The sequence below is a fragment of the Agelaius phoeniceus genome, chromosome Z, assembly GCF_051311805.1.
Source record: "Agelaius phoeniceus isolate bAgePho1 chromosome Z, bAgePho1.hap1, whole genome shotgun sequence".
Classification (NCBI taxonomy): Eukaryota; Metazoa; Chordata; class Aves; order Passeriformes; family Icteridae; genus Agelaius; species Agelaius phoeniceus.
Window position 1 is genome coordinate 78,648,084 of NC_135303.1, and position 26,744 is coordinate 78,674,827.

The 26,744-nt window shown below is 38.9% G+C and overlaps 1 protein-coding gene across 2 annotated transcripts in view; it reads right to left on the reverse strand.

Moving 5' to 3' along the window:
- PARP8 (poly(ADP-ribose) polymerase family member 8) overlaps positions 1–26,744 on the reverse strand; it is a 123,465-nt gene that overhangs the window by 20,762 nt on the left and 75,959 nt on the right. Inside the window, exons 11-18 of one of the 2 annotated variants that reach the window (XM_054651856.2) lie at positions 25,339–25,464; positions 24,712–24,816; positions 22,600–23,164; positions 20,232–20,285; positions 20,033–20,128; positions 7,868–7,960; positions 1,865–1,990; positions 174–239 (exon numbers count right to left, since the gene is read on the reverse strand). In XM_054651856.2, coding sequence (XP_054507831.1) covers positions 174–239; positions 1,865–1,990; positions 7,868–7,960; positions 20,033–20,128; positions 20,232–20,285; positions 22,600–23,164; positions 24,712–24,816; positions 25,339–25,464 — 1,231 coding nt within the window. The remainder of the gene's footprint in view (positions 1–173; positions 240–1,864; positions 1,991–7,867; positions 7,961–20,032; positions 20,129–20,231; positions 20,286–22,599; positions 23,165–24,711; positions 24,817–25,338; positions 25,465–26,744) is intronic. The other variant, XM_054651857.2, reaches the window with a different exon arrangement.

Below are 26,744 nucleotides of genomic sequence, written 5' to 3' on the forward strand. Positions count from 1 at the left end.
TTTAATTGGCATTAGGGATAGGTTTGTTATTTTGAGCAAACATTTCAATATCATTACAGTTATATAGGAAAGAGATGATACTATTGACTTCCCAACCCATCATAGGCAGGCAATGCAAACATCTTTCCAGTTCTAGAAACAGTGATTAATTAGGTAAATATTTTTACATTTACCTGTGTCATCTCTCTGATGGAAGTGATACTGTCCAATGCCTTCATGACTCGGTCATAGTTCTTCTTCTAATGTGGCATAAAATACACAAGTAAGTTCAAAGAGTATTAGTTTTTGGCTCTAAAAAACCTGAATTCTTTGAGTGTGTATAAAACGAAAGCTAGGAGAAATGCTGGGCAAATCAATTCTTTCAAACATTTCAAACCTTTCTTCCACAGACTGTCCTTCATCATCCAGAAAAAATCCTTGAAAAAATATTGTTATGATCTTTCTTCTTTGAATTTGACGGGGATCTCCAAAACACTCAAAAAATCAGATTATTTTTCAACAAATACTTGTAACTAAATGTAACTAAATTATTTGGACAACATGCTCTTGAGGTAAATAATGCAGTGACCCAAACAGATTTAAAAAAAAAAGCATGTAAACAGATACGTTTCCTTGGCTAGCAGGCCTATAAAACTTCATAGATCCTTCAGTGGTCCCCCTGCCTCACCCTGATCTTTGCTGACCTGCTGCTTGGGAGCCACTACCAGGCAGCTCCACCTGAGTGAACGGGCTAAACAGTCCATGCTCCACCACTCCACAGCAGCTCCACTGCTCCCCATATTCAGGTCTTGCCAGCACATTATAGAACACCTCAGCCTCTCCTGACAAAGAACTCCTGCTAGCTGGCCTTTGTTCAGAAAGAGTGAGATGCATCCCAGTGCAGGACATGCCGAGTTCTCCTCTATGCCTTTTGGGAGATGGCTTTAGGGAGATGGAATATTCACAGCCTGAGGGCATTCCTGAAAGGCAGCATTTGGAGCCCAAGGAGCACGTAACACAAGCACAATTCTCTTTATTTCAAAATTTATGCTTGTACAAAACTCAACTATTAACATCTCATAAAATTACATACAAGAAAATAACTGCTTGCAGTGAGAAAATGAGATGACAGCAATGACACTTCTGAGAATGAAAAGATGGACTGGAAATCCCCTGGCTTACATGACCTCTATCTCTCAAAAGCCATCTTTCTTTTTGTGTCCAATGTGCACATTGATAGAAAAATACTTGGAATATAAAATTTTGCATCCAGAATTTGTTCCTTAGAAGAGTTTCTTGGCTTTAACATAACCTACACTTTTATCATGGTTTAGGGATGGTATTCTCCAATTTACTGTTCCCATTAAGACCTGGCACTGCTCACTGTCCTCTTCCCTCTCCTCCTTACACTTCCCCCCTGCTGTGGGATAGAGAATTGGGAGCCACAAAGGTAAAGATCATGGGTCAAGGTAAGAACAATCAGCTGGAAACAGCAAAGAGATAAGAAAACCAGCCACAAACATCCAACTGCTCCCTCTGCCAAGTAAAATGTGAACTCTTTTCCCTCTTTTCCCTGGAAGAGACTCCCCTCCCCCTGCTCCCAGAAATGATGTGAGGTGGTATAGAATAACCTCTGGGTCTTAGCCATATCCCATTCTGGCTACTGCAGAAATTAACACTGTCCTGGCCAGAACCAGAACAAGAATATATTCAAGTACTTTCTCAGAGACAATAAATAAAAGATGCAAAGTTTTGAAAACACACTTTTGCTATATTCTGGAGCTGTATCACATAATAAAGGAGACTCCTCCATGAGAAAACTTTGCTTTGAAATCTCATGTATGACTAAAACCAAGTGATGACATAATTAAAGGCAGCTACTCACCCTGGGGTTAAAGGCCAGCATCTGAGGATCATTAGGATCAACTACAGAAGGATATGGCTCAAAAATGACAACTTTCCTAGGTGATTCTAATGCAGACCGACACATAGATACTAACAGATCAACTACCTGAGGATAAAGAAAGACATATTTATTATGTTTATTCAAAATAAAGATTTTTATAGTATATCTTCCAGTCTGCCTTTTTTTTTTTTTTTACACATTATAGATACATTGTATTTCATTGTTACCTATATTGCCCAAACTGTGTTATCCAGAGGAGATAGTTCAGGACTAAATTTTTTCACTGACCTCAGCAGAGTTTGGGGACAGCCATGGAGTATTATTCCATGTGCATATACATAGGACCAGTATCTGGTCCTAAAAGTATTATAACATCAAATATATTGCTTGAAGTGTTGCTTTCTCTTGTGCACACATGTGAATTCCTGTATCAAATTTATTCATTAAGGAAATGAAACTCGTGTATCTCTGTATAGACACGCCAGTAAACACTTTGTTCAAGAACAAGGAATAGTCTGTCAAATTTGTACCACTTTCTGCTCTTCTCTTGAAGACTGTAATCACAGAAAGACTTGAAAACATTGCTTCTGCTAAACCCATAATACTGCAATGATTTAACAGTCATCTGCACAGTTCACGCTGGGGCATTCTCTTCTTTCCATCCTGTTATACTAATTACAACACTTCTTTGGTTATCTTTGATTTTCACAATTTCCCCACAGGATTGTGCATGTAATGTGCACATAGACGTGTGTACAAAAGTAAATACACCACTCAGACACAGATTCCCAAGTAATTGTGTCAAAATACGTAATTCAGAGGTTAAAAATAGAATTCAGCAATAACAAAAATGAGAGAATGCAGCTTTCTGGCAGCTGTGAAATGTAAATTCAGCTCATAATGAAATCCAAAATTGCTACATTAAAAAGTAGCTGCAGATTAACTCATTTCCTCATGTTTTTTCTGTGCCTTCTGAAAACATTCCTGTGTGAAAATGACTTTTCCACAAAAGAAAGGAAAAGCTGAGACAAGCTGGAGTTAATAGGTACTCCTGGTTCCCCCCACAAGTCCACGTGGTACAGATCTCATCTCACAGCTCATACTCATCTACAAGATTCTCTACGTCTGTCATTGTATCTGATCATTTGGATGGGAAAAAATTACAGTCCTTTAGAGAACCAGAATGAAAATAAGAATAATGATGAAAGGGGAAAAAGAACTGTGCTGTGGTGAGTCATATAGCTGCCATTCTCCTTCTCTGCTCCTTCAGTATTAATGGACAATTTTCTCCATCAGTTTTAATATATTCTGTTAGTTCCAGTTACTAAATATCTCACATATATTGAAAAATGAAATTACTTAAATAATGATCCCTTCCCCAATGGTTCTCTGATTACTTTCCAGTTAATACTACCTGTATGTGAGATGAATGTTTTGAAATAGGGCATATGCACTAGCATTTACAAAGGAGATCAGCAGCCAGATCAGGCAGCAGACCTGCCCCTGTGTAAATGTATTACTGTGAAATTGAGCATGAGTTCACCCTGCTTCTGAGAAGCACTTCTTAGTCTGCTGTCACAAAACACTTCTAGGGAAGAGCTGTTTGAGTCTCCAGATCTTTAAATGCAGAGACTCAAAGTTGTCTTGCCTTATGATTTGCATGATGGGACACTGTCTTAAAACTGGCACAGTTCTACTCAGACACCATCCCTAAGCCCTCTTTTAAACAAACTGTTGACTCCTAGATTGTTTCCAACTTTGCTTTTTTTTTACACCTGATTTCCCCTGAGGTCATTGTTTTGAGTTGATGTAATGCAAAAGAACTTAAACTGGGAGGTAATCTAATAGAAACCCTATAATAGAGCCTTGCATATACGTTCCTTGGGAATAGGAAGTGCTGTGGATCTAGCAGATGTCCTTAAAACTGGGCATTAACTCCTCAATCGGAGGTACTGAAGTAAATAAGGATTAAAATAGCTGTGTGAAGGACAGGACAACACTTGCTGATGACAATTCCTCTTATGACATCAATCCCTCAGACAGGGCCTCTCACTCTCAAGAGACTCTTTACAGGGAGTAGGAACTATCAAGAAATCAGTCATCTAATTTTCAAGCATTTTGCCTACATGACTAACACAAGGCAACCTGAGTTCAGGATGGAAAGTTTTAGAAAGTACAAGCACTTATTATTAAGGAGAAGCTATTGGATTATTTAGAGTGACAAAGTAGGGTTGTGCACCTCAGGAAATGAGCTGAAAGCACAAAAGACAAAATGGGATATGATTTCTAATGATGGGAACCTGTATTTAGGTTTCCTCACTAGACAAAATGGTTTGGAGGAGGATAAATCAGACAAAATGTGAACACCTACCTTTTACTAGTCAGCCTAAGCTTGCTAGACTCTTGGAGAAATAACCTCTGTGCTGACAGCCTAAGCTATGATTCATACTGTCCTAAACTAATGGCAAAAAGAGCTCAGATGGATCACACTCTAGAACTGATGATTTTTTTCTGCAAACAGGAACGGGGGCTCAGTCAGATCCGATATAGTGAGCTGGCTGCAATGCTATCATTAGAAACTTAGCATAATTTAGCTACATAGGTCCAATGGGACAACAGGCAAAACCCCTTATCTAACTCTTTTAAGCACTCTTAAGGTTGTAATCACTTCAGAATCCTACAGTAAAGCTCTGTAAATGTAGAGGTACTCCAGAGATCTACAGCTCTGCATGTGCCTGCAACACTGATACTTATATCAAACAGAGTGAGAGCTAGCCAGGGCCACCTCTCCTCTGCTTAGTCAGCTCAACTTAAAAAAGCTCATACCTAATTCTTTACTCATTTTAGGAAAGCAACCTTCCAGCTGTTCAAAGAGTTTTTCAATAGGATCCCTTGGAAAACTGTTTTCAAGGAGGAGGGAGCAGATCAGAGCTGGCAGATCTTTAAGAATGCCTTCCATAGAGTACAGGAGCTCTCAATCCCCACATGTAGGAAATTGGGAAAGGAAGACAAGATGTCAGCATGGATGAGTCCAGACCTGATGGTAAGACTAAAAGGAAAGAAGAAAATACACAGGCAAGGGATGCAGGGTTAGGAGGAATATAGGGACATAGCCAGTTTGTGTCAGGATGAGGTGAGGGAGGCCAAGGTGCAACTGGAGATCAACTTGACAAGAGATACAAAGAGTAACGAAGAGGCTTCTGAAGGCGTATGAGACAGAAAAGGAAGGTCAAAGAAAGTGCACCCCTCTTTGAACATGACTGGGAAAATGGTAACTGCAGACAATGAGAAGGCCAAGGAACTTGACAGCTCTTTGCTTGTCTTCATTGGCTGTCTCCCCTTCATACGCCTCTTGAGTTAATGAAACTCAAGACAGAAAGTAGGGAAGGAAAGTGCTTCCCACTGTCAGCAAAGATTACATTTGAGAGTTCCTGAGGCATGTGAACATAGAAAGGTCTATGGGACCTGGTAAGATGCATCCCAGAATCCTGAGGAACTGGCTGATAAAGTTGCCAAGCTACCCTCCATGCTAACTCAAAAGGCACGGCAGTCAGGTGAAGTCAAAGGTGACTGAAAAAAGGGAAATATTGCACCTATTTTTAAAAAGGGTAGAAAAGAGGGCCCTAGAAACTACCAACCTGTCAGCCTCACCTCTGTGCCTGGGAAGATCATAGAACAGCTTCTCCTGGAGCTGTGCTAAGGCACATGGAGGACAGGGAGGAGATTCATGACAGCCAGGACAGCTTCACTGAGGGCAAGTCCTGCCTGACCAACCCAATGGCCTTCTGTGATGGAATGACCACATCAGTGGACAAGGGAAAGGCTACAGATGTCATTTATATTCTTTAAAACAGCCTCTCCCAATATCCTTATCTCTAAATTGGAGAGAGATCAATTAGATGGATGGACAGTTCTGTGGATAAGGAACTGGTTGCCTAGCTGCATCCAGATGGTAGAGGTCAATGTCCTGATGGCCACTGATGATGACTGGTGTCCCCCAGGGAGCAATACGGGGACCAGTGCTATTTAGTGACATAGAGAGTGAGTTTCAAATGCTCTCTCCACAATTTGCACATTAAACAAGCTGAGTGGTGCAGCTGATGTACCTGAAGGATGGGAAACTATCCAGAGGGACCTGTACAAGCTGGAGAAATGGGCCCATGGGAATCTTGCCAAGTTCAACAAATCCAAGGGCAAGGTGCTGCACCTGGGTCATGATAACCCCTGCTGTCAGCACAGGCTGGGCATGAACAGCCCCAGAGCAGCCCTGCCCAGAAGGGCTTGGGGGTGCTGTGGGTGAGAGGCTGCACATGGCCCAGCCATGGCACTCACAGCCCAGAGAGCCAAACGTGTCCTGGGCTGCATCCAGAGCCCCGTGGGCAGCAGGGCAGGGAGGGGATTCTGCCCCTCTGCCCTCATGAGAATCCACCTGAGCACTGTGTCCCCAACATAAGAGCTCCAACATCTGTTGGAGCAAGTCCGGAGGAGGGCCACAAAAATGATCAGAAGACTGGAATGCCCTCCTGATGAAGACAGGCTGAAACAGCTGGGGGTGTTCAGCCCGTAGACGAGAAGGCTTTTGGGAAGCCTTACTGCAGCCTTTCAGTACTTAAAGTGGGATGACAAGATAGGGAATATGTTTTAGCAGAATCCGCACTGATAGGATCAGAGGTAAAGGTTTTATACTAAAGGAGGGAGATACAGACTAGATATAAAGAAGACTTTACACTGCGGATGATGAAACACTGACGAAACACTGATGAAACACATGGTAGATGCCCCATCCTTGAAAACATTCAAGGTCAAGTCAGACAGGGCTCTGATCTAGTTGAAGTTGTCCTGGCTCATGGCAGGGCACAGGACCACATGACATTCACAGCTCCCTTACAACTCCAATTATTCTATGATTCTATGAGTCTAAATGTGCAGTAATGTAACATGTGCCTGAATTAAAAAAATTAAATGCTCACAGGACTTCAGGCTGAGGAAGAGGTGGGGCTTCATCTGCACACCTCCTTCCATTTCTTACAAGCCTGAACTGTTATCCCAATATTCAGTATCTAGCTATTACAAATCCAGTGGTCTTCAGACATCAGATGAAGAGCTGCTGTTCTGATTCCAGTCATATTTTCAGTGAGGAAGCTGATCTACACTGCACAACTTTCTACCTTTGAGGATATGCTCATGGTTGTATTCAGGTATCTACCTGAATAGTTTATTTCCAGTGACTATACTCACTAGTGCTAGTTAAAGTTAAATAAACTGAAGGTTTGCCCTTCCAAAAAACCCATGCTACTTACTATGTAGAAACACAGTAAACCAGAAAAATGGACACAAATGCACTTTTCCTTAAGATGTGCAGGCTTTTACCATGAGATCTTAAAGGGAACTTAAACGTAAGATCTTTTAACTTTTGTTTTTAATGAAACATTAGGTTAGTGATTTGGAAGCGTAATTTAAAATACTTTAAGAAAACAATGATAGGGTTGTAACTACATCAATAACTGAATTTAGAGTTAGGAAGCAGGTTTATATTAAATTCCTGATCCTTGAGAAGAAGAAAGAACCCTATGTAGCAATATCAGTAATGACTTTCCCACTGCTATGTAATGATGGAAACAACAGACGCTCAGTGGATCCCTGCAACCCAAGACCATGAACAGGAAGTAACTTATTAATTGCATGAGAGTAGTAATGGCTCATTAGGTGAAAATAAATGTGAATTATCTCCAAATTACAATGGCTGCCTTTATTAACAACCCAGGTGACCTAATTGAATACAACAGGGCACAAAACCACAGTTACTCTAATTACATGGAAGCAAAACAATGGAAACACCTCATTAGTACTATTTGAATACAGCGTGCATAAACCCAGTGCATTTACAACTATAACACTGGACAAATTGCATACAAGTCAAAACACATACTAGAAGAGACAGAGAGGACTGAATTAACTACAGAAAACTTTAGATAATCCTACCTGTGCCCCAGTTGCAATTTCATCAGCAGCTTCGTTCATCACTCCTAATGTTTGGAAAGCAAATACACAGAGTTCCCGTTCACAAACAGTGGGCTATACAAAGAAAGAAAGTTAATTTTACTTCTGTTCTAATTTGAATTCTTGCTTTTAGCATGTCATGAGCTACAAGAAAACTCAAACACAATTAATTCTAATTCTTCATATTTTAACTGCAACATTAATTTTAAATAATAAATACATATCAATTATTGAGGAAGATACATTAGAGAAACATTTTAATAACCTGAAGAGCAAAAGTGAAGAATTCTAAAACTCCTAAGTACTCAGAGAGGCTAAATTTAAAAGAAATCCCAGCACTGTTACAAAACCAAAATTACAGGCATAGTACTCAAATGTTCTTAAGACTATCTATCTGAAAGCTTTCTACATAATTAAACTTAATGGAGAACAAATTCTGAAGCTAATAGGAGCAGGTTTATTCTTCAGAGCTTCTTACACTGCTGTTCAGAACATACATAAAAATCTGATCTGGAAAACAAATTTTTTGAAGAGGCTATTTTTAATTTTTGACAATTTAACAAATTATTAGTAGACTATAAATTTTTACAGCATAAAGACTATTTTGAAGCCTATTTATTTTAAGAAATAAATATATTTCAAGTCTTTTTTCAGATATTAAATAATAAAAACCCCTTCTTGTTGAACCAGCTTTTGCCTGTTAAAAAGTAATTAATGATGTCATCACAAATAAAAAAACGTTATCTAAACTGCATATTGAGAATGGAACATTTTGCCTTCATAAGGCAAACAAAGAAGAAATAAATAGAAACACAGCTTTAGGTAATGAAAATAGGCATGTCTTCATGGGCTTCCTCACTGTTTACAATCCTTACAGCAACTCCACCTTATTTACTGAAAGATAATTAGCAGCCCAACTTTATAAAGGCTCAAGTAACATCACACCATGAATTGTTGCAAGTATTCAAAATGAACAAATAGATGAAAGAAATATGAATTAAAACCTTCCTTAAAAATACCCAATAAACACAACCCATTATGACAATGCTGAAAACAATCAAAAATACTGCCTGGATACTTTTTATTTGAATGCATAGTATTAAATCCCAGCTCACTGAAACTTAAACTAATCTTTGTAACTGAAAGTTCTGAGTCTAGTGATCACAACAAGTACAAGAACATTTGTAGTACTATGCTTTGAAGTTCAAGCCACTGCCTCTACAAAGCACTTGCAGAAATGAAAAAATTAATTAAACACACAAAGAAAACCTAAAATTTAGCTGAATTCTGTTTCAGGCAACAGCTTTGCCAGTAATAAGCATACTGTTGTCCTTGCAGTCACTTGCTTTGCAGAACCTACAACATTCATTTGCTGTGTTTCAAAGATTCAATACCTCAATAAACATCTCAAATCTTCTGGACTCATACAGTCTCACTTCATTTGCTTTACAAGAGCTATCATCTTTCAAATCTGATAATGTCACCCATTTGATTTAGTTTATCTGTCATGTTACATTGCATTAGGCAGCAGATGAAGCCAAACATGATCAAATTCATTGTGCCATGGCAAGCTGGACAAGAGGTATCTATTGCTGTCATTATTCTTGGGTTTTCCACATTTAGAAGATGGTTAAATCATTTGTTCAGTGGGGCAACTATCATAATCAACAGAATACACAGACTTCCTTTATTTCAAAGCAAGGAATAACTCTGGAATAGGTGAGCAATCTAAATTTGGCCATGCTGGTCACAAAGAAAACTTGTAAGAAGATACTTATTTTTGATGTTTTGTTTACAGTCTCAGCAAAGTAATTTATCCTGAGACTTAATGATGGTAAATTTGTACCATTTCTCTTTTTCCTGCCCCTTTGTTATGATCCCAGAAGTGTCTGAGCATCTGGAGAAGGAAGTTAGGAAAACAGACATTGCACTTATGCCTGACTTTGGAAAAATTTTTGGTGTCTTTTTGGTAGGTTTTTTTTTGTTGGTTTTTTTTTTTGGGGGGGGGGGGTGGTGGTGGTTGGTTTTTTTTGTTTTTTGGGGGGGAGGGTGGTTGTTTTTTTTTGCCTCAGGCTGACACTGGACAACTCTAGCTATAACGACAAGAAAGACTGCAGAATTTCAGCCCTGAAGTGGAACAGATAGTTCTGTTAGGATCTATACAATTCTTCTCATTTTGACAAACCTTTCTGTCCACTACATGTTTTGTCAATACAATCAAATGGGGAAAATAATCCCAACCCTGCAGCTAAAGGGACATTTCAACAGTCTGTCTTCATTTATCTAGTCTGGAGGCCTTTTAGCCCACCCTACAGACATTTTAAAAGTACTTTTGAATTCTGTTTCTGGAATTGTCTTAATTTATCAAAATAAGATGTTTTTAACTTAAATTTCCCACAGGTGTTAGCAATGCATTCCAAGAGACATTGATATGGCCATTTCAGAGTCCTCTACTCCAGTCACTAGTTAAGCTCAATCATTTGTATTGTTTAAATCCCTACAAAATGAAAATACTAGCTTGCAATTAGGAAGCAAATGTTTCAGACACTCTTGTTTGTCGCACTCTGTGACTTACCTATTCAGTGTTACTTATTTCCTTACTTATGTTTTGCCTGCAATTGTGCATACTAGAACCAATGAAAACATATGAAAACTAAGTTAATAAATCAATTCTAGAAAGCAGAGTTTAAAGAAAACCACAAGCTTTATGGGGAAACTGGGATTCAAGGCTGTGCCTACTCTGCTGTCAAGGTTTTGCATATTGATAGTGTCTTTCCCTTTATATGGTGTCCACTCTTCTCTTGTTATGGGATGTGAGCCTTTGGGATGGGAACAGTATTGTTCTGACTTCAGATCATAAATATGAGAAATGTCCCTAGCCACACTAAACAAACGAGAACATCGCTGACACAATTATAAAAGCTAAGTTGTTCCAATGTCATCTTTGGATACTCTTACTTTCGTTCATTTAGATGTAACACTCAACAAGCTAGACTTTCTAAGAATTTTTGTGTCTGTACCTGAAATATTAAATGAATAAGTTTTTACTGATGCAGCATTCACAGCCACACGTGTACAGATGAATCACCTTTTCTTGGATTACTATCTCCCATTGTTTTCAAGGGGAAAATACACAACAAAATAGTGCTTAGACACTTAAACATTTATTTCTGAATGAGTTTCATCCTAGGTGCACACAGTTCCACAGATTACAACAACCACCTTGAGGACACTAGCTGACTGTGTGGGGGACTTTGTTGCTCCCTGAAGAAGGCAACAGTAATTCCTCTCAGAAACAGCAGCTACCAGGGTCTCACACAGACTTTATTTTTTCTCTTGAAAATAGAAAATTAACATAAAGCCATTGGTCTTCACAGAACTATTAGCTAAGTGAAGATCACTAGGTGCTGAAACACCGTCATGAGGATCATTATTCCAGTTGGGAAAAAAACAGAAAGAAATAAGACGAGGGCAGTTAACCTGAGAGACTGCAAATGCTTGGAGGCAGAAGACAATGACAGAACCAGAGAGCATCTTCTGAATGCTTGAAGTTTTCAGATTTCTCCTTTAGCCACCCCCACTCTTTGCATGAGCAGTAGCTCCCACCCAGCTGCTGCTGTGGTGAAAGAAGCACAGAGTTCCCGTGTGTTACAATGCAACTGTGGTTTCTTTCTGCAGCGACTGAGACTGGCAGATACACAAACCACTTACACACTATGACATATCCTGGTTCCTGGACTAATACACTACCTAAAATGTTTTCTAGACATTCTTTCAATTTGAAAAAGCTGAAACTTTCATAGTGTATATCAATCTAGCAGCTTTCTAATGTGGGCTGCAGCTGTGCTCAGAGCAACGTGTCACCCTTTCAAGCGTTCTCAGGGATATCACACAGACACTAAAGAGGCTGTAACATGACCAACACACCTAAAAACTATTGATCTAACATGAGATGCTTCAGGCAAGACTGACTGCCTGACATACAGCAAATGTAATAAAAAGGTGAAACCATTAGTGACATCCAACTTTTCTTAATGAAAGCAACAGACAAGGAGACAAAATGGAACTTCAAATCTCTGTTCTGCTTCCTACTTTCCACCATGCCAAGTCTTAGTTTTACTGTAAGGCAATCTCTCTGAATAGTCTCTCAATATTCATGTGTTACATGGAACACACTGCTCAAAGACATGGGAGATACCACAGTGGTGATCAGATACAACCTGAAGAAAGATGCGAGTAGTCTGTAGCTGAGTAAGAAATGCCACTTGTTCTGTTTGGCTTTGTTTTGTGTGATTTAAATTTTATTTTCTGGGTTTCTTGGGTTTTTTTCCTGCATCTTACACACCTTCAAAAAATATATTTTTACTTCACAGGTACAGAAAAAATGGTGAACAAACAAGCTTTATAGAATGCTAGATGGGCATGATGCACTTGGTAACTTGTTGGCAACAGGAAAAGCTATACTGCATCATTTTACTCTGTCAGTAAAATATAAATTAACTGAAATCTATTCTATTAAAATACAAGTTGTAACTGGAAAGGCTTTTTTCATAAAAAGAGATAAAACTAGCCTATTTTGTGGCATAACGATTAGAAAGACCACAGTGTTATTCCACAAAAATCTTGGAATTCCATAAGCATCTTGCTTAACTCCAGTCTGACTAAACATATTTGTACACCTACACTTTTCTCCACAGTTCAGCGATGTTTATTCTGTTCAAGAAATTTCCCATGATTAAGCAGCATACTCAGTGCTCCTGTGTTTTTTTCAGTAGCATCTAAGACTCTTGTATTCAAAGCACAGAGAAATCCAAGACCTCTTCAAGTCAACGAGAACCCTCCAAGGTCGAGATTTCACCCATAGTAAATAAAACATAACTGAGAGCACTTTGGGACAAAAAACATCAAAAAAATTCAAGCTTACTAATGGAAGAAATGTATCAGAATTACAAGACTGCACTTATTTTTACAGCTAAATAATATGAACAGGTATTTCAAATATTACCTAATGGTATTTTACCGTTCATATTTGATGGGAAAAACATTAAACAGCAGAAATGTATGCACCATAGTACAAATTTCAAAGAAACTGGTTGTAATACTTAATTTTGTTGATTTTTTTACTAATCCTTTCTTTGTTCAAAGGAGGTCTCAGTCTGATCTTTCAACACAAGATGGCACTCTACAGAGACTTCTTTACTAAAAAAAACAAACTGGTACACAGATGGTCTTTTATTTACCTTAGTGAATATATTCTGAGATTATTTTGTCCTGTATAATTGTCTCACAGCTCTCTAAAACCCATTCAGTCACGCTGTTCTGTCAACGGCCTTGGTATTTGCAAATGAGGAATTTGGGAAGGCACAGAACAGCAAGATGGACATTAGCTTTACAAATTACACTATGTAAAAGCTGAATAAGATCAAAGAATTACAGAAAGATTGAGGTTGGCAAGGATCTCCACAGGTCATCTAGTCCAACATCCCTGCTCAAGCACGGTCACCTGAAGCCAGCTGCCCTGAACAGACAGCTTTTGAATTTCTCCATGGATGTGAACTCCACAGCCTCTCTGGACAACTTATTCCCATGCTCACCTTCAGAAAAGGTGAAAAAGGTAAAAAGCGTTTCCTTTTGTTCCACTGAAACCTCCTGTGTTTCAGGTTATATCCTCTGCCCCTTGTCATGCTACTGAACACCACCGTAAAGGGCCTGGCCCCATCCTTTTTGCACCCTTCCTTCAAATATTTACAGACATTAGTAAGACCCCTTCTGTGCCTTCTTTCTTCCAGGCTCTCAGCCTTTTCTCCTATATGATGTGCTCCAGTCCCTTTAATCATCTTAGTGACCCTTCACTGGACTTTCCCCAGTAGCACTATCCCTTTCTTGTGCTCAGGAGCACAGAGCAGGCACAGTGTGGCCTCACCAGGGCTGTGTGCAGGGGCAGGATCACATCCCTCCACACACATAGACAATTCTACTGTTCAATGTAGCCCAGAACGCCAGTAGCTTTCCATACCACAAGTGCATATTGCTTTCTTCTGTCCAAGCCGGTGTCCTTTCCTGCCCAAGCCAAGTTGCTTTCAGCTGGGTGGCCCCCAGCATACACTGGTGCCTGGGTTTTTTCCTCCCCAGCTTCAGGACTTTGCACTTCTCCTTGCTGAACTGCATGATATTCATGATATTCCTGGCATCCCACTGCTCCAGCCTGTTGAGGTCCCTCTGAATGGCACCCTCTGAATTGCTCAGGAGTACTGCACACTTCCCAATTTTTTCCATCTGCAACCTCTCTGAGGATACACTTTGCACCATCATCTGGGTGATTAATGAAGGTAGTAAACAGGACTGGACCCACTGCTGATCCCTGGGGTACACTGTGAGTTGCTGACCTCTAAATAAACTTTACCCTGAACATCACACTCAAGGCCCAGACAATTCCACCTCACTATCTCCTCATTTAGGCCATGCATCAACAACTGGTCTAAAAGGATCTTATGGCAGACACTGCCAAAAGCCTTACTCACGTCCAGGCAGACACTATCCACTGCTCTCCCCTCATCTACCTGACCAGTTGCTTCCTCAAAGAAGTTTAATCAAGTCAGTCAAGTATGAATTCCCAGCAGGGAAACCATGCTGACTCTTTGTGAAGACTTTCATGTCCTTGATGTGCTTGGAGATGGTTTTGAGGGTTAGCTGCTTCATCACCTTCCTACAGATCTAGGTGAGGGTCGAGTTCTCTGGATCCTCTCCTTCTTGCCCTTCTTTAAGAGAGGACTGACGTTTTCTTAACTCCAGTCTTCAGACATGATATCACATTTTTTATTGCACTTCTTTTAATCAGATCCTTAAATATAATAACCACTTTTGTTAATGACTCGTGATCTCATTACATGAAATGTTTGTAATAGAAGTACATGCTGAATTCCTTAAAGAACTTATTTCTCTACTGTTACAGCAGCAAAACTGTTGCATTATTAAAATGCAACTTAGTCCTTCCCTAGAATATTCTAGTAATAATAAAAGGAAGACTTTCATACAGCATTAAAAGAAGTTAATAGCCCTCTAACATTGAACCAAATAATCCTTAGGTTTCTTTATTACATTCTTAAATCTGCTTTGGAAAATACATTTTTGAGATAGATGAAGCAAATCAGATGGTTGAAAAGGACCTTTAGAGGTCAGGCAGTACATTTATTCTCTCATATAGGACTAACTTTATCTAAACTTTTCCAAAATTTTAGATAAACCCAAAATAAGTTTTTCCTAAAGCTTTATCAAGCATTGTAACAGCCTGCTCCGAATGGCTGTGCAGTCTCCATCCTTGGAGATCTTCAAAAGCCAGTGTAAGGCAGTGGATGAAACAAATTCCAGTTTCAGGAATTATTCACTAGAGACACATGCCCCATGCAAGAATCTGTCAGTGCTTCATAATGGGTTTTGTGGAAGTCATTCAACTTTCCTATGTTAGTTTTTAATATTTAATCGAATATTGTAGTTTGACGGAAATCAGGATAATTTATGTAACTATTTAAACAACACAGATGTGAATGAAATACCAACTAGGGGAAAAAAAGCTAGGGGGAAAAAAGCATTTCACAATGCTATTGAGACAATCCAAATCTAGCCATTTATTACAAACACATAATAGTCCATTCTCACTCACCTAAACAACTTCTCTGTTGAAAACAAAGATGGGAACATGAGGCTAATAATTCAAATGACCAGACCCTTACTTTTTTCAGTATATTTGCCATGTCTGCCTTCTGTGTGTCTCCTCCATCAAACTCTGTTTGACCTTTCACTTCCCCCTTTTTCAAAACAGAGCAAGGAGCTACTTCAGAAGATGGCAGAACTCCTGAGAGCTCTGTAGCACAGGCTGCCTTGCAGGAAGATGCACTGTGATTCTTCATATGAGTTAAGGGAGCTGTTTGGAGACTGTACAGACTGCAGTCCCAACATTTGCTAATGATTTAATCTTTCTGTGAAAAGTGAAACATGCGGGATTCTGATCATTAGAAATGACTGCATGAAATAGCATTGGTCCATGTTATGTAAGAGCTTAAATAATATTTTTTATTCTAAGGATCCATGTATTCACTGCATTTTTCTTCTGCTTTGCAGAACAACTGCAAATCATTCCATGCAGTGATTTCAAATAATTTTCCCAAATTTACCAATTTTGGTGGTACTCTATATAAGTGTGTACCTCTAAATATCCAATTTGGCTTTTATAACTTCTGGTGCACTGGAAATAATACTTAGATCTCATTGTGTTTTGAAATAAATACAAAAGAAACATGCTATGATGAGAACTTTCATTCATCCCCATCTTATCCAGGGAAGGTGTGAAAACTTACAGGAAAACATTGCCTACTTTACTACTGGGATTTTTTAAGTGCATGAAGTGAAGCAGTGGACCATCAGCCTTTATAAAAAAGAGCGCTACAACTTCAGGATGTGTTATAGTACTTTTCCAAGACTCCTTCTTCCATTCAAGAAGTTCTTCCCCTTCACAGTAATACAGATGCAGTTCCTCATGAGGGCATTAGGTTTGGGCATGTACTAAGATCACCCCATCTGCCAAATCTGTTTTGTTTTCCACACACACAAACCTGTGGAGTACACAGAGGAACTCAGTATTTAAGTCTGGTCTTCCGAATTTCAGGGAATTTTGAAGCTCAAAAGAAAGCTGGTTATTCTCACAGATACTCACTTTGCTCTGTAAAGAAATTCCTAAGAGAAATGTAAGAACTTCTTATTTATTCGTCTTCAGTAAGCCAATAAAGCAGTCCCTTTATTTATCCTCAATAAAGGACTAAGAAGGCCTAAAAACACCCCAAGATTTCAATGTACAACAAGGATCCCTGAACCAGTAGGGTACATTTGCACATTTGCATGATCAGATAATTATTGAGGGCTCTGGACCAAGACAGATGTCCACTGTAAAACCATCAGGTCAAACATATGCAATTGTGTCATGCAGCTGTTCTGCAACAGAATCTTCCATACACTGATACGTCTGCCATGTGGATCTAGTGCCTAAATAAAGCCATACAAAATGAAACATCTTGTTGTCATCAAGTGGTTGTTATCTTATGGGAAAAAAGATGTCAGGATTTTTAAAAAGTAACTTAAATTGAAATAGATATTAAAGCCAGACTACTCCCCCAGAAAAAATTATTTAGGCAAATGAAACACAATGCTGAGAGAGATTGATTGAAAGATACTTTACAACTAAGATAAAATGATAGCCTGCAGAAAGAAAAAGGCTTTATCTCTCAGTTTCAGATGGTTTCTTCAGCTGTTGTGAGGATGAGACATCTGAACTTCCCAAGTCAGTAATAACTAGCACAAAAAACTATGCACAGCGTAAGAGTTTGTGATCAGGTATAGCACTTTATAGTATTAAAAGACTGTAATTGTTGTGTGATGGCAATTGTTCAATTTTTTTAACTGCATTTAAGACAATTAATAAACTACACTATAGTTCAGGAAAGGTACGAGGCTGACATATGGGAGAATCAGAGAATCAAATTTCTCTGCAGCTTCTTTATAACTGCATAAAACTCCATAAAAAATCAGAAAATCAAACCTATGTACATATTAAAGTAACTTTTCAAGCAGTAACTTTACTATGCTTTTATAATTTCGTAGGTCTTCTTTGCTGTTGAAAAAAAAAGGTCCAAAATGTAGAAGGGAAAATCACCATTAAGAGTACCCACACCTAGACAAGAACTCATGTGCATCTGTGTGGAGAAATTAAATTTTAATGGGGGAAACTGGTGAATGACCCAGAACTATACAGCCTGTGGCATGCCTTGTGACACAACCTGCTGCAGAGAGAGCCTTTCATGTGATGCCTTTGGGATGCAGGCATCTGTAGAAAACGAGATCTGGATACTCTTGCTAAGCACACCATGGCAAGGCACCCACCATTCTGAAACCTGGTGAGGTTACTGTGGTATCCAAAAGGAGAACCCTTACAAAGATCAGGGATCCTCAATAAAGCTACACTGCATGCAGCCTTGGCTTAAATGAAAGCTTGCTCCATTCTTGTAACAAAAGTACTCAATTTCTGAGATCCACTCTGGCAGCTAAAGAGAAAATGCTCTTTCACCTCAAACCTGTTATTTATATACACATATATATGTATGCGTGTATGTGTATGTGTGTGTTCAGATGAAGCATGTATGTATAAACCCCACAAACTGACTTCTTCAAGCTGCCCCTGACCAGAGCTCTCAGTAGAATGAAACATAAATTTCCTTAATACACTCCAGGGCAAGCTAATGCTCAATTCACACTGACATCCTTTCTCACCTTCTATAAAAGTGCAAACTCATTAATGGCTCTATATTGCTTATTGAGTCATTCAAGCATACACAGAGTATGCTAGATTTCTTCCTGGTATCTAATTTTTCCTAGGTTATATAAGACACTCTTTCGTTTTTGCCAAGCTTGTCAGGTTATGCTACTTCAAAGGCACTGATGAATATACGTTCAGAAGCAAAGATGGTTGCAGCTTCTTCTGTTGTGAAATGCTGACAAACTCTTAAACAGATAGCTATAAAATGATCCTTTAAACTGAAGACACAAAAGAGTAATTCTGAGAGATTTTAATCTTTATAGAGGGAAAGAAGGAATATAGATTTTTTTCATTTAGAGCAGATAACTTTACATTCTGGTTCTTTTTAGTAGAATAAATCCTACTGTTTGCTTTGACCTATAGATAAGCTCCAATAACTTAAATAATTATGTTTTTCAAACTTTAATCACTCTTCAAACATTACTGATTTTGTCTTATCTCTTTCTGTCACGGGTAATATACATAGCAGTGTATTCAAAGACAAACAGTGAGGAACTGATGCCTTTTTACAGGCTTCTAATTAGTTTTGGCTATTGATAAACCTATCAGAAAGCCTTGCTTTTAAAAGGCAGATATGAGCATGAAGAGGCAAAAATAACTCTGATTGGATATCCAAAACTATAGGGGTTTAACCATTACTTAAACAGTGTTAACTGGGTATGTATATGCTTTTTTGAATTCTACCAGCAGCCCATTTTCACACCTTGCATGCAGTCAGAATGCCTGACCCTGGTGCCAGTCAGTGCCATGGGGAGTGACACTGAGGTGACTTCTGCTACCAGGTAGAGCAATAGTCCTCATGAATTTCATTCCATGGAACTATCATAGACAAGATCTGCTTCAGCTTATGCAGAGCTGCTGGCCACGCTGTGGAGAAACTGCCTTGTATCAGACCATTTATTCACTGGAGTTAGTTTTCCATGGCTTTGATCTTTTTAGGTTACTCATGTTTCATTACTGGATAAAGGGCAGGTGAAACAAGAGGATTCTAAACTGCAAGACCAGTCCTAAAGCTAAGAACTGTATTCTGTTAATATACTCTTTCACAAAGCTGCACAGATCCAGCAGCTCCAGGCAGTGTGTCCCTCATGACCAATCTTACTCTTTTCCACTGTTCCACCAACAGCATGAGAGAGGCTACAATGATCAGCAGGCAAAATTCTGTTCCCAGTCATAGAGGAATGAAAGGAAGAGCTGCCTAACTGGCCAGACTTTGGACATACTGAGCCACAACAGTGCTCCTAGACTGGGTCACTGCTAGATCAGGCACTTCACAGAACATCTCCTTCTACTGCCTTTTTTATCACATTTGAGAATGGCTCATTTCAGCAGCCTGTGAGCAAAACAAGGTCAGAAGAATTTTGCAGAGTGCTGGCATTAACACCAGTGTATGCAAATACTGTGGTCACGGCTTGATAAAAGCTCAGGGATGAGGTGCCCTAAGCTTTCAGAAGAATGCCAGAGCACTGGGAAAACACTCTAATGCACTTCTTTCTGTTATCTGGCTGTGACTACTGCAGCACAATAGTGTTCAGTGAAATACATGCCCTTTTTCACTTCTGTGGTATGATACAAGCCTACTTTCTCTCTCCCTTCCTTGTAAGACTTTTTTTGTTTCCAAATTTACAGCAAAGTCTAGTTAATATGCTTCATATTTTTGCATCTCAAATGAGTATTAGGATGAAACCCATCTGAAATAATTTAATGGTTTTCCAACAGGTTTGTATGGTCCACAGCTATTCAAGGCACTATAAAATGCATTGTTTTACCAGCACACCACTTACCCTCAGCATAGGGCCATTCTGGAACACATGAGGTTCATCACAAACTACACAGTATTCATTCAATACTGGTATCCGCTGCTCAGCAAATTCAATAGTCTGAGAACAATGAAAATGAGAATAACAGCATCTGCTTAAAAATAATTAACAGTCAGCTCATGGTTCACACTGTTTCATATATGAATAGGATATGACATCCTACCTGCACAAGAAAGCCACGGTCTCGCACTGGAATGCATTTTGCACCATAATTTTGCTGCAAGGAAAAAGTTGAGGCAATTTCAGTGTTGGCAGACTAATTATAAGGGAATGGTTAAAGCATCTGTAAGTTTTTGCATGTAAATATGTAAACAATTTGCATCTAAAGAGATCTCTCAATTGCGTGAACCAGGCATTACAAATAATCAATCCTTTTACTGTTTACTGAGTATGGCATAGGTTTCTAGTATTTCTTTCTAGTTCCTAAATCTAATGAAGATTTGTATCTCACCATCTGAAAAACTTTAATCTCAATTGAAAAACACCAGTGCCTTCACTCCATCCTAATAAACTGAAGTTTGGTAACTTCCATTGTGTTTTCACTGTGTACTGCCTATCCAAATATAGGCCGTACATTAAGGCTTGAAAGACTACTGTAACTCTCAGTAGGCTGAAAACCTTTTTATTTTATATGTACTAAGGTCTCCCTTCTGGAACACTGCACTATCAGATCTTTATGCTCAGATACTACTCAAATTATTTTTCTTTCAGCACACAACAACATAAATTAGAAGTAACTTCTGTTAACAAGAGTCAGTAAGGTTCAGACTTCCCTCCAGAAGGGAGGCATCTATTGTGGAGGCATCTATCTATAAATGATGCCTATTTCAATCAAACATTGCTTTGAACAGAGTTACATCAGCTCCACTTACAGTGTTTTGGCAGGTTTTTTTAATAGGGTTATTTCCTTTCATTTTTCTACTGTTTAATTGCTTAACTGCTTTTTCATTTTTCTTCTGGGAAACAATCCTACTTGCATTCATATATGAGATTCTCATATTTTAGCTGAGAATTGAAGAGAACTCAGTATCTTGATTCATCACTCCTACATTCCACTGACTTCAAACTGCAGTTAGGCACCTAAGTTACCCATATATCTGATGCCTGCATATAAAATGTGAAATAAGACTCTTGATGCCCTTCCACTAAAGCCAAACTACATCTGACCATGTATGTGATGATCTTCCCTCAAAGTAAGTGCATTGAAGCAATAAATTATGGGTAGTTTTTATAGGCTGCCAAACAGGGCTTGCCTTTTTTCTTTATCAGGTGATAACATCAGTAATGAAACCTGGTCAGCTCTTCATTATCTTAAAAAACCAGAGGGACTTTTGCTATTAATGTCAGGAGTGAAAAGTCTTGCTATGGTAATGCATCCTCTGCTGAATCAGAAAAAAAGTGCTTCTCTAAACTGCAACAAGAATAAAGTCTGATGGCTCATCTTAAATTAATTTTGCAGTGCACATCACATAAATCAACAACACAGCATACATATAAATGATCTTATGATAGTCTATCCCTGCCTTTAGATCTGAAGAGTACAGCTTAAAGCTTACTAAACTAAATTACCATGAAACATAGCGCACTCAATGTAATTTCATTATTTAGAATGCACTATTTTAAACATATGTATGGCATCTGAAAGAAGAATCAGCTTCCAAGGCACCACCAGGCAAAGGGAGTAGAGAGAACTATTTTCTAAACACTTCTCCCCACATCAAATACAAAAAACAGGCTGTTGCCTTGAAAGACTGCAAACAAACCCACTCTTCCTTCTAAAGTAAAAAGCCATCTTTAAAGAGGTATAGGCAGAATAATCGATTTTGAAAGCTCACTCTTAAATGCAAGAGTATATTCTGATCTTTGTTTTCCCAACTGATCATGTTTCTGAGGAAAGTAAGAGGGCCAGCATGGGCCCAGTTCCTTGCATGGCTTCCAATGTCCCCCAGCACATTTGAAGGTTTAAGTTTAACCCTTCACAAATCACAAATGTGCAAGAGGTGAGTGGAACCATGACTGAGCTCGTTCCAGTATGATGGTGATGATGATGATGATAATGGCAGATGCAAAGACTAGAAGGAGAGGTGATGTGGCACTCAAACCATCTAATGGACAGTTGTTTCCCCCACAAAACAAGCAGGGAAATGATAAAAGTCCTCTGCAACCAACCTAATTCTGCAGCACAGAAGTGCACACTCTCCCTTCTTCCTGCAGAAAGTATGCAGGGAAGAAGTGGGTGACGGAATTTTTCCCATGGCAAGAAGCTGTGTGTTGAGCTGCATTTCAACACGACACATAAAATCTCTGTCCTGACCCCAGCAGATTCTGATTTTATAATTTAAGTATATGTGTATGCACAGCTGTTTGAATCCTCCTTAAAAAGCTGACTTCATTGTTCTTGTCTCCTAGTATATCTAATATAGTCACTATCATATATCCTAAGTATTAATGCCTTCACACAAAAAGCATAATAGCACATTTGGAAAATAATAGGAGGAAAATGAGCAGAATACAAAAACAATATTACGCACAGCAGCTTGTGAAGGTGATGATGAGGATGGTGTTAAGATACCAATAAGCCCTGAGGTAAGAGAGAGCCTCCTGCTCTCTGCCATGGTGGACTCCTTGAAAGGCTCCATTTTGGATGATTTAGGGGCATTGGAGTAAGTCTTGCTGAGCAACTTGTGGTTCTTCAACCCATCCAATTCTTCCATTCTAAGGTTACTGGAGTAGGATCTGCTTAAAAGTTTGTGGGGCTTCAAGGTGCTGTTGTGCTCACATCGAGGATCCCCAGAGCACGACCTATTTAACACCTTATGGGGCTTTAAAGAGATGCACTCCTCTTGCTTGACAGCTGCAGAGCAAGCACGGCTCAGCAGTTTGTGCGATCTGAGAGCCATTGTCTGTTCAGCCCTCGGGTCACTCGACAACGAGCGGCCAAAGGTTCTGTGGGATTTTGTGGCACACACATCCTCTGCTTTCACCGTACTAGAGCAAGTCCTTCTCAGTAGCTTGTGGGTCTTGGAGATGCCGTCCTGTTCTGACTTCAGTTTTGATTTATTCTTACCACAGCCAGGTGGAGGATAACTTGGCGACCTTAGCATAAAGAACATGGAAAAGTTGGAGAATAATCAAAATCCTGGGCAAATCAAGCAAGATCACACAGATGTAAAGACTTCTAAGTGTCACCTGGGTTTATGTTTTTCAGTAGTGATAAATGCAACCCAGACTTTTAATAAACAAACGTATATAAAACATCTTCCAATATCAAAACAAACAACTTACTCCTATTTACACATGAGCTCATCAATCAAAAAGACAATCAACTACTCAAGTAGAAGTTAGATCTGTGACCTTACAGCTTTTTGTAAGGTCTTCTATGTCTCAAAACAAACCAATTATTCAGGAAATTATCTTCAAAATGAAATTCACCTCTTATAACAGATTTTCCTTATCAAAATCTGTATTTTCTATGGAATGATCATAGCATGATCCCATGAAAGTTATTGTATTCTGGAAGCAGCATAAGAAATTCTATGTTCAGATCCAATGGAAGATACAATGAAGTACCAGTGAAACTTGGAGACATTAAATTTAATTCAGACGAAAAGGATATTATTTTAAAACCATCCTAATAAACTGGGCACTTTGTGAAAGAGAAATTTACCCTTCTTTCTGGTTATAGACAAATTCTACACCTGTACCACCAGAAATGAGAATGTGAGAGACCTAAATAACAAATGCAGGAAGTAAAGAACAAAAGGTTTTTATGAAACAACATTCACACAAACTGTCACATTTCTGTAAGGTTCACATTCCCCTGTCCTTGCAAAGAACCTGTAACAGGTATGCTGAATCATTTTCCTATGTTTTATAAGCAACACCAATCTTTGGAGGTTTTTTCTTTGTTTTGGTTTTTTTGTTGTTGTTTGTTTTGTTTTGCTTTTCTTTGATTTTTTGTTTGTTTTCTTGGGTGAGGTTTTTTTTTTTTTTTTTTGGTGGGTTTTTTTTGGTGGTTTTTTTTTTTTGCATCAAATAGAGAAGTCAAAACCCCAGGGGAGAGGCTGGCAGGTTTCCCCACCCCGTTAGCAAGTGTTGACAGTGGAGGATGCAGGTGGAGGCTGCTGATTCACTGTAAGCAGGTGGCTCACTCAGATGGGAGGTAGGAGTGGTGCCCCGGGGACAGAGAGGGTCCCTGCACTTGGGCTGAGCCATCTCTGGACTTAAGCTCCCAAACCAAGAGGAAAAAGAATGGGCTGATTTTGTATTCTGAATAAAAACAAACCCCAGGCTACAGCCTGTGCTTGGCAGCGGTGCGTTGGTTGGTAGGGAATGGATAAGACTTCTACTCAAAACACTGTCTTTCCTCCTCTACCTTTGCATAAACAATGTTTTGTCATTTTTGGCATTCCCTCCTTTTTCAATCTGAGCGATTGCTGTACTCTAACTCTTTTTCATACTCTGAATTTAGAATGGTAAAATTCATCAAAAAGAAGGAATATTCAAAGAAGCATTCGATTCAAATTCAGTAACTGAATTGAAGGGGTGATCTGTCAACCCTCCACAATCAGGAAAATACACTACAGTAAATAGTCACAACCCTGATAGAGGGAAAATCAGAGCCTGATTCTACATATACTTACGAGTATGAGCAACTGGCAGAAATCGTATTAAATTCAAATTCATTCAAACTATTCATAAACTCTTTCTTACGCTTTCTAATGCCTTTTCTCTTTGAAATTCTGTGCCTGCATTTCAGAAGTGGAAAACATTAATGTAGTCAAATACCAGAGAGGGGAGGGTGCTCAGCATCTTTAAAAATCATTCTTTCAATTATGATCATTCCAGTTTAAAAAAACTAAATATACAAACTGCTGTATAAAGAAGAGCTGGAAAAACAAAGTTTTTTAAAATACACACAACATATGCTATACATATATATGACTTGTATTTTTATTCTTGCTATTCAAGTAAAGATAAAATAGCAATACCAACACAAGTTAAAATAAAACTACTTATTTCCAGTTCTGGTTGTAACATGGCTGTTTCAGAGAGCAGGGCACTGAAATGCTCTCGCTTCTCATAATCTTAGAAGCTGCAACAATACCTAGTTCACTCCTGATGTCATGCAATGCAAGGACAGGAAACCCATGAGGTAAGATATAAATAGAGAACTTCTCTGTGGAGAAAAGTCAAGATTTCACCTTGTGAAGTCTGCTGTAGATTTTGAACAATTTATGGTAATAACAGCCCATTTTTCTTGCTATTACCTGCGCAATGTAGAAAAGATGTGCAGAGGGGATTTCACCTTTTTGTCAGACACCTTCTTATTGTGCGTACAATTAGATTTTTCTTTACTGTTCTTCCACTGTTGTGTAACAAATGTCTGCATGATTCTGCAAATTAAGACAGAAAAGAAAGGTTTTCTTATCCCAGCCAGGACGTACTCATTTTAACACTACGGTCTCAGTGGTCACCACGCAGGTGACAACGCAGTGTTCTCACTCTACAGCTGAAATTTTCTGTCATGTATGTGGCAGAACACTGACAGTGTTAGCTAGAATAGTGATTGGGTGCCCCAGATCCTCAAAAAGCCTTTTTTTTCCACATAGAACTAATTTAATATGGGACTCCTAATGAGGATACAGTCTGTGTAAAGAACCACTGCAACTGCAAAACTTATGCAGATTATACCTATCATGGAGGTCTAGAGACAAACTGAGTCAAGGGCATCAAATCCAGCTATAGGGGTCTACCTCTCACATGAACACAGGCTACTGCATCTGCACGGCTAAGCAGAATCGTGTTCTCTGACTAATCTGGCAGTGGGGGTCATAATAGTGATAAAAGTCAAGGCTGAATTTGGTGAGAAAGAGAAATATCCCATTGCCATAGCCATGAGGGACCACTGGGCCCAGGGGAATTTTTACTCCTGCTCAGTTGTGAGCTGTGCAGCTTTGTTCTTGAAAATGTCATATGGGAACCTTTAGTAATTACCTGGTGCAAAAATCACAGATGGGGTAAACTGCAAAACATTTTAAGAGAACATTTTGAGGGAGTATTTTTTTTTTTCAAAGTCATGTACCATAGAGATTTTAATAAATTACTTCATTTGTAAGAACATGAGAAAGCTGCACTGAATTTCTTAAAACACTAAACAGGATTTTTTTTTACCTCAGGGGTTTCTTAATGTTGTAATGGTGAGATACTAAAGCCTATATACTTAAAAATTTATCACATGTATAAAAGCATATGCAAAGACATGACTCAGCAAAATTGTATTAAAAAGAGTTGTACTATGACCACATGAAACTGCCAGTTTTTTTGACTATCCTTCCACCTTGTCCTCAAAACATGGATGGCCTAATTTCTGTGGTATATCCTAGAGGCAACCATGAAAGCATAGCCCCCCCAGGGTATGCATGGGGCTCAAAAAGACTCCTGTTTCAGAGGCTTCACCATCTAAGCAGAAACATGAAATTGAACATTCCAAGATATGGTCTTTATACCTTTTATAGATTACTTCCTAAAAGGCACCAAAATGACAGAAAACTCTGGCAAGTAACACAAATCAAGTTCTCATCAACAGCTGTCAAATCCAAACTTAGTATGGTAAATATTGACTTTTATTTAAAGATAAACAACTTCAAGATACTTTGATCCAACAGCAAACCTG